This window comes from Anoplopoma fimbria, chromosome 1 (genome assembly GCF_027596085.1).
Source record: "Anoplopoma fimbria isolate UVic2021 breed Golden Eagle Sablefish chromosome 1, Afim_UVic_2022, whole genome shotgun sequence".
In the NCBI taxonomy this organism is placed as follows: domain Eukaryota; kingdom Metazoa; phylum Chordata; class Actinopteri; order Perciformes; family Anoplopomatidae; genus Anoplopoma; species Anoplopoma fimbria.
This window is the reverse complement of record NC_072449.1, coordinates 20,272,983-20,285,333: the sequence shown is the minus strand read 5'-3', so window position 1 is coordinate 20,285,333 and position 12,351 is coordinate 20,272,983. Positions and strand designations below refer to the sequence as shown.

The 12,351-nt window shown below is 44.8% G+C and overlaps 1 protein-coding gene across 1 annotated transcript in view; it reads right to left on the bottom strand.

The window, feature by feature from the left end:
- Positions 1-12,351, bottom strand: part of cux1b (cut-like homeobox 1b) — a 59,448-nt gene that overhangs the window by 35,534 nt on the left and 11,563 nt on the right. Inside the window, exons 2-3 of the mRNA XM_054603557.1 lie at positions 5,779-5,889; positions 1,692-1,739 (exon numbers count right to left, since the gene is read on the bottom strand). Of these exons, the coding sequence (XP_054459532.1) occupies positions 1,692-1,739; positions 5,779-5,889 (159 nt within the window). The remainder of the gene's footprint in view (positions 1-1,691; positions 1,740-5,778; positions 5,890-12,351) is intronic.

Sequence of the window (12,351 nt, the reverse complement as noted above, 5' to 3'; positions counted from 1 at the left end):
CATACACACACAAACACACGTATATACACACACACACACACACACACACACACGTAACCCGTTTAGCAAACTGAGGCTTTGTGGAAACAGTACTGTTATTGGTAATAATTGTGACCTGAGGGCATCCACCTTTCAATGACAAAGATTAAACAGTATCAAGACCTCCAAGTTCCTGGGATAAAAACTTTTTATTGTTCCGTCTGGGTTCCACATTCACTTAGTAAAGATTCGAGCTCCGAGGGTAAAAATGCTTAAGGATGAGTTACTGTGGGACTTCGACAGGAAGACCCTCTGGTTTCTGGTGCTGTCTTGTCCTTGATCAAAGCGCGGAGGGGAAAGCAAACAAAGCCAGGCTAAAATTACACATTCTCAGAGCTCCTCATGTTGTGGCACGCAAGCGCGCAAAATAGTTGACTGATTGATGGGCTGCTCTGAGACTGGCGCGGGTGTACAGTATTATCTCAATAATCATAAGATAATGTCTTTCTCAGTTCCGCGACCACCCACTATGTGCCTCAGCGTGTTCTGGTGTGCACGCCGTCGAGGTGTGTCAACACCAGGATGGTGGAAACAGCTGACAAAGCCACAATTATATTGCTGCCGTTTCTATTCTCTAAATAGACTGTGGATCATCAGCAGAACATGGTGGGACCACTATAAATTACAGCATTTTTTTTTTTTATATAACCACTGGCTGTGGTTGCTGTCCTAACACAAGAATATGGAAACTAACCCAGTGTTAAACTGTAATATTCGATGGCCAGGAGCAAAGCAGAACTGTCACTATCCATTGAGATGATTTTGTTTGCATGTGTGTGTCCATGTGTGTGTCCATGTGTGTGTCCATGTGTGTGTCCATGTGTGTGTGCGCTCGGGAAGAGATACTGTTGGGCTGAATGTCCACCCACTCCAACCCCAAAGAACACCCCAGTCTAAACCAGCCGCTTCCACTCCTACCCTCTGACTTTCACATATGGGAGTGAACTGGAAATGCATGGCTGCCAGAAAGGAGGAGTCATGATGGAAATAGGCCAAAATGATGGAGGAGGAGATAGAGGGGAACGGTGGGAGTATGATATAGCACGCACGCACACACACACACACACACACACACACACACACACACCTCTTATAGGTCAAGGTACATGGAAACCTAGGGCGCAACATTCAATTAAAAGTAAATAAATGAGCCACAATGAGCAAAAAAAGGGCCAATGATTCACCAGATCAACAAATAACCCCTTCCAATCATGCAGACAAACAAAGTCTGAGGAAATGGCGTTTGGTGAGTTGTGACTGGCTAGAGCCGGGGTTTTGTGGTGCCTTTTTTCTTCTTTTTTTTTGCAGGATGCAATTTAAACACACCCTCGGGCTACAGGACTTCATGAATAGGACAGAAAATCAAGAGCAGAGCAGAGCGAAGAAAAGAGGGAGAGGAAAGAGGGGAAATGAGATAGTGGCAAGAGAAAGAACAGGAGATGGCGGAGAGAAGAGAGGAGAGACAGAAGTGAGAGAGAAGAGATGACGATTCAAGAGGAAAGACGAAGGCGGAAAAGGGAGAGAAGGACAACGAGAGAGGGAGCAAGGCCAGTCAACGAATGTCAAGCAGGCTTTATAAAATGCACAGTTCGAATGCCGTGCTCGAGCCTGTGTGTCCATCACTATGTCAATATAAATTCCCAATTACTCACCTCTCCTTGGAAGCTCTTGAGCAAAGGGGCAACCTGTTTCCGGAAATCCTGAAAGAAGAAAAAAAAAAAGAGAAGAGGAAGGTTAGTGAGTCTCAAAAATCAACAATCTGTCAATTTGAATCTTTAAATACCAGTTAATACACAGGTCCATGTGGCAGTGATGTGCAGAAGCTGTGCAAACCTTTTTTACTTGCAAACAACTAGCATAGTTTCACACTAGCAGACCACGTAGTGATACAATAAGTCACTTATTGAAATCAAGTAGCGGCCATTCTTTCCATTAACGATGAATACTGAGTGATGAGTGAGCGAGTGATGAACATGATGGTAGGGAGCAGGCCAGGTTTGTACCCAGAGGTGCTTTGCGTTTCTTATAAGAACAGGTGCAGCACCACCTGGGCCACCCAGAGGCCCCACTAGTGCGTGTGAGACAGAGAGTGAATGAGCCACAGAGTAGGACTACAGTTAATGCAAATTGTCTCCGTGCATGGAGTTTTTACTATAAAGCAAATGTTTTTTATCCCGCAAGTCCCATTGCATGACTTTCCAGTGCGAGTCAGCGGTTTCAGATTAGATAGCCAGTCGAGTATGTATCAGGGGAACATGCAAATCACCATGCTGTTAGCTGAGCCTACATCCTGACAAACTGAACTGGAGCGTACGGTAAAAAGCGTGGCAGAATAGGACATTCTGTACAGGAACATTTCATTTGCACAGTTTGTGGATACACACATACACACACACACACACACACACACACACACACACACACACACACGCACACACCAAAACTGCCTAATGAAGATGTGAAGTAGGGCACCGACAGATGTGTGCTCGGGAGACTCTGCGCCTTTTTAGAAACCTCCGCCTAAAAGCCTAACCGATGCTGCAGGGAGCCTATGCATCCCAAACTGACCTGGGACCAGTGTCTGGGGCCGGCCTAATCCCAGGTCGGTCCAGACAGGCCGCTTGTCTGGGGCCGAGGACAGGTCATGACTTCGGTGACCCTGACCCATTGTTAGCCCATCAGGGGTCGTTGTGGCTGTTTGTCTGGGCGCATTCAATATTCCCCATGCTGGGGATAATGACCTCCACCCCACCCCCAGGTCCGCCTCCTGCCCTCCCCTCCCCCACCCCTTCTCTGACAAGCATGCACACCCAAAACGACCAAAAAAAAAAACACCCACACGAAAACGCCAGAGTGGCGTCAGTTCTGTCATTTGCATTAGATTATGATTATATCCTAATTTTCCATTTCTGAATTCAGTTTCATTTAAATTCGTTTTTATATTACCTGCACTCGTTCCTGTTTGGATTGATACAACAAATTGTGGTTTTTATCTTAATCCGCTTCAGTTTAGGTTCCAGCGTGTTGTACAGTGTGCTATTATCACTGTGGCATCAAACGTATGTTAATATTTATGACCTCTGTATAATTTAATGCAGTCTAGTCTAGCAGTCCTGCAATAATTACTAGCTTTGTACAAATCATAACGTTCAACTTTTGTTGAGACTGCGTCCGCATGACGAGCTGCCTTAACACGACCATAATAGTTTGAAGCTGCCGTATTATCTTACTGAATTTTTTTTTTGCTTAATTTAGTTGAACTCCTAATGTTATTTTAGTTGAGAGGTTTATCTAAACCATCTTGCCGTTTTGTAATCTAACTTGTGAATGCAGTTTGACAAGTTTGTGCACACACGCACACACATTCTCTGAAGAGCACACACTGAACTCACAAAAACGAACACATTCAAATCACATGCAGAGGCGAGCCACTGCTTTGGCTGAGCATTCGAGCTCTGAACCCCTTTGGTCCACTCTCCTGTGCTCCACCACCCCCCCCCGCCCTCTCCACTTCCAAAGATTTATGACCATATAACATAACAATGCACACAGACACCATAGTCAATCTGTGTGCATGTGTGTGTGTATGTGTGTTGTGAGGGGAGTGGAGGGGGCCAGGCAGCAGGAGATGGATGGCTGGTGTGTGAGCTGCCGGCAGACAGCAGACAGGCCAGCCCGAGGAATCCTCCAGGGAGTATGGAACTCCCATTCGCTGTCTGTCTGCCCTGCAGCTAAACACAAACGTGAGTATGTGCATGCGTGCACACACACACACCAAAGCTCACACAAAGTTGTTTTACTACCACTGCCTCTGGCTAGCAATCTTTGGGACATTTTACAACCATTCCCACCCTTTGCCTTAATAACAGAGTGGTAGAGGAGGCTTGACTAACTAAAAGGAAATTAAGAACTGGATGAATAATTCAGGCAACTTAGGAAGCACAGTGAGATGTAGTCTCCCAAAAAAATTCTAACAGTGTGTCAGTACTAATGAATTATGGAAACTTTGTTTTCACGCTGCATTTCTTTGCACTACTTTCAAAATGCTACAAAAGCCTGCGCGTGTGCGTGTGTGCGTGTGTGTGTGTGTGTGTGTTATTATGCAGACCATGAGTGCAGTTCACACCGAGTACAGCTCAGCAGACTAGACACAGTCAACGTGTGCCGGTCTCCTGGTTGTTGAATAATGGATCAGAGACGGACTCCCGCTCAGCCCTAATGCAGTCTGATCTGATGTGACTGTGATCTCCGCTGACTGGTGCAGACCACAGAGAGCTGACAGCCCGCTCTATAGGCTGGTCAACCACACAGCGAAACGCGAGAGGGAGAGAGAGACAGGAAACACAGCACCGCCCGCACCGCCCCCCCCGAACGCACACGAGACGATCGGGGCCCTTTTTAATCAAGCTTGGGCCATCGCGTGTTATGAACTAGCCTATTTGGTAGGCAGCCTTGATGCTCGCACACCTCCAAAAACGTCGGGCGTTTTAGTGCTGATTCCTATTGAGCTGTTACAGCCCTGTAATGAATCCTGTCGCTCGTCTGGCCTGGCTCGGATTCCTCCTCCACATACCAGGGAGATGCCAGGGGCCACACAGACGCCAGAGGAGCCTTCCTAAATCACAGCCTTGTTACACTGATGAATGTGTGTGTCCTGTTCTGTGATCTAGGCTATCTGCCTCTGTGTGTGTGTGTGTGTGTGTGTGTGTGTGTGTGTGTGTGTGTGTGTGTGTGTGTGTGTGTGTGTGTGTGTGTGTATGTTTGTGTGTGCGCCTCTGCTTCTCTGGATGTTTTCTTTGTGTGTGTGTGTGTGTGTGTGTGTGTGTGTGTGTGTGTGTGTGTGTGTGTGTGTGTGTGTGTGTGTGTGTGTGTGTGTGTCTCTCCTTCTCTGCGTGCGTGTCTGTGTCTTGCCTCCTGTGGGTTTGCTAGTTATGTGGTTATACTTGAAAATGAGATTAGAGATTGTGTAGGGTAAAGGGAAATTAGCATCTTCTATATGCAGGTAGCCTTTCCTCTGGTGTATATATTCCTCTACACTGGGTGGGCTACAAGCTGGAGTCCAAAGTCACAATCCTCATCCTGTGGTAACTATAATAGGCCTACTGTCAACTCCACCGAGAGTTGTCAATTTTCTACCCACAGTCTACTCCGTTCATACATAATTCATACAGCCATCAATAATTCACCATGGTGACATTACCAATAATAACACAACAATACTTTGTTTTCGCTGTGTGGTTTAAAATGTGTTGCCTTGGTAACGGAGATGAAACAAATATTCCCAGGAGGAGCGATGGGAACACAGGAACAGGACAGAATTCCCTCCTGATCCCACTTAGTAGTGTTGTCACACTCTTCTTTCTTTCCCTCCCTCCCTCCTGCTCTGCCTCTCTCTCTCTCTTTCTCTCTCTCTCTCTCTCTCACACACACACACACACACACGGACCACACTTTCTGCACGCATAAAAAAACTAGGTCAGATAATACAAACTCCTGAGGGGTTTTCTGTTTTGTCTCTTTAGGATTTCAGGGAAACTAATGGAGAGACTATTTTTGGGAGCCAAGCCTGCATCTCCGCGCCGTCTACTCCTCCCCTTGCTTTCTCAGTAAATAATCATGGCAACATTTATGTAGAGGAGAAGAGACGCAGAAAAACACCGAGGCAAACTGTGATTGTCAAAGCGGCACATCTACACGGCTGTGCGTCGGTGCGTGTCTGTGAATATCTGATTTTCTCACCTCTGGTGTGCTCTTCTTGAACTCGCGGCTCAGGTCGATTAGTTTCTTCCTGGACTGTTCACTCTCATCCTGTCTGTTGGCAAGCTGTGTGGCGGTGGCGTCTAGTTCTTTCTGCAACACAAACACACAACATTTTTTTTTTTTTTTTGAGTCCCCTGAGAAAAGAGCCACACAGTTTGTCATACTTATTATCGTCTCTGTCATCATAATCAGCATCATTGTTATAATTCAGAATAAGAACACAGGAGGTGTTTTCTGACTACACAGCAGAGTCCTTGACTCATCTGGCGTGCTGTAGTCTACCCGTCCCGCCTCAGCTGAACTTGGCCAGTATGTTGCAGCAGCAGAAGCAGAGAGCGCAACCACAACAGCAACGTCCCCGCCAAAGAAAACCCGTTTACGCCGCTGGTTTGCTCTTCTAACAGCACAAGCAGTATCTGGAGCCATTCAGCCTGTCAATCAATCAGCTCCCACTGTGTCGGGTATAACAGCTTCTGTAGCAATAGACCAATACTACTACAGCTCTGTACACGGTTCAAAACAATTGACCCCCCCCCCCACACACACATAACAAAAGCACAATTAGCAGCAACAGCAGTGTTGTCAAGACTGAGTCAGGGTCCGCCTTGATCCACATCCATTTTGCATTGTTATTAATAGCCATTTATGGGACTTGTTCCAGATGATGGGCCAAGTGCTGACATTAACAAGACGTTCAGGCCTTGTAAAGATTGTATCTCTCTCTGCTGAGTGTGTGAGAGCTGCTGGATTATGTTTCTGTTGGATTCTTGCCTCCTGTCACGCTCTCTCCTTCTCCCTCCCTTTTTTTCCCCGTACTCTCTCTTCAGATCATCCACTCACTCATTCAACCAGCAGCACCTTCCTCCTCTGTTTAAATCTCTCGCTCTTCTCTCCCTTTACTCCACCTCCCCTTTTTCTTCTGCCCCCTCCCATCCACCTCCTGTGAGGCCGCCCACCCCTGAGAGTGATTAAACGCTGCTGAAGGGCCGTTATGCTAACTAACACACTAATCATTTAATACACACATTACCACAGGGGCCCTTGTGGCTCAGTCTGCTGACAAGGTCCCAAAACACACTCACGCACGCACACATGCCAACCTCCCCGCATCGCCCGCCCCCCCCCCAAAACACACACAAGAAAATACAACCCTCTAAAGAAATAGTGTGATCAAGTACTAATTAGGAAATTTCCCCCCCCATCAGCATTTAGATTAATTCCCTGACCAGCCTTGATCTCGTTTTATCCACAAACCATAAAAATATAACAAATGTTGGTCGATTGTCCTCAGCAGTGTTTTTTTACACAGTAGCACAGGACGTTTGGAAATAATAAAAAAGGCTCACTTGCTTACATGCCATCTTGCTCTGGCTGCCCATGGAGCAGTTGATGTAGCAGCCTGTCTGCCCGTGGCCATGGAGCAGCTGCACTATCTGTTAGTGAATTCGAGCGTGCGCAGAGGCTTGTGCAACGCTTGATGAAAGGAGGAACCTTATAAATTTTAATCACGTTAAATTAATTGTCAAAAAAATGAATGCTCTAGTTCATGAATAGAGGTGTAATTATTATATTGGTAAAGATTAGCTACAGGAACAAGAATGTAAGGCCCAGTTGGTTTAAGACACTAACGTCAAACTGTGCAGACGTTAATCACAATTTGATGTATTAGGCCTTAAGGCTAATCGTCTTAAATCATTTAACAACTCACTGGAACGCTGCCTGATCAGATTTCAGAAGGCAGAAGCAGCAACCAGGATCATTTTAGGTACATCCCAAAAGCAAAGAGATAATGGAGTCAATAATTCAAGCTGTGCCATTTAACGCTCGGAATTCCTTTCAAGGTTGGTTTACGTACATAGGTTGTACGTAAATTGAATCACTATAGAAGTAAAATGACACGAGTGACCGATTAGTACTGGTTATTGATAAGAGTGTGTGTGTATGTGTGTGTAACGCAATTCAGGATACAATTAAGGGCATCAACTTGAAGAATAAAGCCGCAGAAAGTTGATTAAAACTAAATAAATAGAAATTACGTTTGGCTTGCATTACATTGTCTGTACCATCAACAATCACCACTGCCTCTAAACACCGTTTGGGGCCTTATCTCAGCTATGGGTTGAAATAAGGAGATAACCTTCATACTACATGACAGCACTATTACATTATACACCACTGTTCAGGTTCTAGTTAATTTTAATGAGGGAAGGAAATGTACAGTTCATGTTGCTTATTGAATTCAAATTTAATCTTTATTAAAACTAACCAGATTTCACTTTGATATGCAAACTTCAGCTACATTGTTTTTTAATTAGTTCTCCAAACATCAAAGAAGAAATTCAAAACAACAGTCTATTCAAATAAATTGATTAGTGTGCTCTGTTTCAGGGTAAAACTGAAGTAACCACAGTCCTCCTCTAGGGTTATACTTTAAGAGGTCATGTGCCAATCCTTGACGCCCTTGATTATGTCCAATCCCTTTCCAAAACCCTGCACATATCCCAATGTGTTACCAAATCCCCATTCCCAAAAAAAAAAATCCCCGCTGCTAAGCTAAATAAACACATCACACATGAAAGAGGATTGATTCAATGCCAAGTGGGCAAGTAATTATGGGCATGGTCTCAGTTTAAGATAAATAAATAAAAAAGACCCCTCAGACCCAGTCAGGTGTTTATGCAGCAAAATGCTCTGCCCACATCAGCAGACACAGGCAGACTTTACACTCATCTTGCTGATAGAGCGTAACATCCAAAAGTGCACAATTCTGCCTGCACTCTTGTTCACAGGCATCAAATCCTACTGACCGTTAAGGGACTGATTCTATCGCCATTTTAAGCAACGCATAAGCACGATAGCTTGTCATGTTTAAGTACCTTAGGTGAATTACTGAACAAATATGTTTGGGTTAATGCTTTGCTGAATGCTGTTTTTGTAGAAGGTTGGTTCTTAGCTAAATAAAACTGGACTGACCTGTGGTCAGCTTATATGTTACAAAGATGCAGACTCAAGCTAGAAACACACAGCAGATGTCCTTTTGCTCCTTATACCTTTGTTCTTTGTTTGAACCAACTATTAAATGGCACATTTGAGTTTTGTCTTCATAAAAACAGACTTGAATTTGCAAAGTGTTGACACAAGGGTTTTCCTATGCTATAGTTTTTCAATCGTCTAATTCTGACTCAGTTTCCTCTGAAACTGGTTTTAGAAAATTCAGGACGACGGGCGCAACAGAAGCTGATATTCTCAAACTTGTAACATGTATGGGAATTCTATTGCACGCTTTAATCAGCTTGATATATATTCCAATATGATATTGGACAATGTATATAATATAATATAATATAATATGGATGACCCTGTTCGAATTCTTTGCAGTGAAGACCGTCAGTGCCCAATCAGTTCAGATACCTGATCCTTAGTAGAACCCACATCGCAGTTTATATTATGGTCATGACTAAAGATAGCAAATAGCTAGATTAATAGATGGCTAAATAGATAGATGACCTGAAAAGGTAACATCTGTCACTATCCATCCAAAGTCATGACAGTGCAGATTAGGTAGCTGAGAGGATTGGGTCGAGCCTTAGCATGTTTCAGTTTGAACAAAGAGGTCAGCAGAGCAAACATGGCATTGGCAAACTTTTTTTTAAATCAAACTAAAAAGATGCATCTAGACATCAACTATGTAGGTAGACAGACATGTTCTAAAAGTTACATATCATAAGCAACATTTCTTAACTAAAGTGTCATTCATTACAGGGTTTATTTTGAATCAAAATTAAGCTATTCTGTTAGCTTCATCCAGCTCCAAAATTTGGAGCAGAATACTGTTAACTTTAGGCAAGGCTGCTCTACAGGGGCTCTGCCATCTGGCATACCACTGGGATATTCCTTCTATCATGTTTCACATCAATGATTGACATCATGCGCGTTTGATAAAACCTTACAAATTAACATGTTGGACAAGAAGCCAAGAAATGAAGAAAAGGAGTTAAGGGATTCTATATTTCACAATGCAGGACTAATGTAACGAGAGGACATAATTAATTGCAAAGGCAGAGTGCAAACGCCAGCTCTAATGTTGATGCTTCAATCTAAAGCCTGCAGTGCAATACAGAGCACCAAACAACGTGCATGAAAAACTGGTCACTGCGCTCAGGCCTTCAGGCTCGGCCTCTGAGGTCAACACTCTCTGGCTCTCCTTGGCCTGACTTTGAAAAGGTTTTACTTTTCAGATCTAAAAACTGTTTCATTTACTGGTAAATTTACTCATCTAATTGTTTCACATCAACTCGAGCACTATTTTTAAATCTGGCTATGGCTGGTTAGGACCGCACTGTCTAGTTTAGCAGAGGATGGAATATGGTTGTGTGCAGGGGAGCATTAAGTGGGCTGTAATGTCTGTGTGATTGCTGTAACAGCCCTGCTTGGCTTGGCTGGACTGGCCCACAGCAGCGGTCCCTGTCCTGGTTCATTTGGTCGTCTGGTCAGCTGTAAAGACGATTGGAACAGATTGCCAACACTCCCTAGAGAGGCTTCAACACCGACTTGGCCAAGAAGCCTCCCGCACACGGCTCCACACGCGTGTGCTCTCACATGAATGCACAGACGGGGCCGCTGCAGTAACTTGGGGAGCCCGGTCTTTCCACATTCTTTTGAACTCCGTTTCAAAAGAGGAAGTCGACTAACATGTTCGCCCAGTGAAATCTAGCTTGGCGAGCTATGTTTCGCGGCTAGGAGGGGAGGATGGGCCAAATGGAAATTACCATCTCTCTGTCCTACAACTGTGTTAATAATACTAATCACTGATAACAGTCACGGGTAAACAAATCCTACTACCACTGGCCATGAGACCCAAGGTGTATTTATGTGTGTTCATCTCTCCTAATGAAATTCCTTCCACTCGTCTGCAGGCGGAGAGAGGCCTTCTATCTCACTAATTCTCTCTAATTACTCTAATGAGCCACAGGTGATGATACAGTGAGACTGATTAATTAAATGGGAGGCACCAATCAGGCGTGTCTGATTATGCCAATCATATCGACTACCGGCTAAATGAGATAACGGGAGACAGACGCACTTTAATTGAGGTATCAAAACTTCATGGAATTCCTCATGCCCTCACGCTCCGACGATGTCGAGACAGATAGGCTGGTGGAATGACAACATGGTTATTGTTATGTACACAGTATGAAGTCAATCTGCAGCTGCCGTCTGCGCCGCCGCGGTGACCAGGAGTGCACGCGGAGGAGAGAAATACCACACATGGATTTGCTTCAGATCTCCTTCCTCTGGAATAATTGGGACTGTAACTGCTAGAAAGCACTTTGTTTACACCTAGTCTGCAGCCACACATGCCAAGTAGTCTGCCACTACTCCTTTAGTCCAAACACAATGTAGGTTAACGGCTCCACATTCGGCGCATGTTTTACACATTAATCTAACGGAGTACCACTCTTGAATTCATGCCAGGCATAGAGAGAGAGAGAGAGAGAGAGAGAGAGAGAGAGAGAGAGAGAGAGACGGACAAAAATACATTCACTTCTTCTCAGTAACACTAACAGAAGAAGATAATATTTCAAAATAAAAAACTTTTCTAGGTGCGGTACAAAGTGAGAAGCCTTTTTTTTTAATGACGACACGACACAGATGTTTAAGTGATGTGAGTTTTCTGTCCTGCCAGTGCACTCGGCGCACTTGCTAATCTTCCCTTTTATCTCCGACATGTCTGAGGCTGTTATGTGGTTATGATAGTAAACAGTAAAAGGCGTCTGGAGAGATGTCTTATCTGAAATCTACGTGGCCTACCTCTGAAACTCCCCCCTTCTTCTCTCCTCGCAGCGTTCCACCTCTCCTATGTGGCTGACTGTTCTGTATGCCGAAACCTACTGTGTGGGGGTGGAGTCGTGGGGTGGCGGCTCAGTCAGGAGCGGCAGCCACGCTCGCTACAACGACACGGTACATGAGCACAGATCACAGGCACGCCCCCTCAAAACAGAGCACAGTAGCAGCACAGATAAGAGACTACAATCCCGTCTGCCTGTCTGCCTTCCTAGCTCTCGACATAGCGATTGCAGGGAACAGAACTTTAAATGTGCCAGCAGATGCTGTTTTCACAAACCACACAGGTTTGGAGACGCGAGTCATATCCTCCTAAATCTTTGTGTTTTTATTTTTGCTTTTCCTCTCACCCACTGGAGTCAAAGCCGCAAAGTTTTGTTAACCGCAAGCTAACACAATAGTTTCACTGTGACAACTGAGGTCTAAACACTTTTGTGTGTGTGTGTGAGCGCACAACTGTGTGTGCATCTATGTTTGTGTGCTGAGCGGTTGGGGGCAGGGGTCAGTCTACCGCTCTCCACAGTCCAACAAGACGCTTGTGGTCCCTGAGCGTTTTGTTCCTTTTTTTGAACACAGATCCATATCTACCAACAGCACAGGAGCTGTCAAGACTCACCTCACTGACGCTGACGCAAGGCCTGGATCAAAAACAGGCTTTTTACACCACAGCCTCGTTTGTATTGATCCATGTTTCTCTGCTGAGAGACT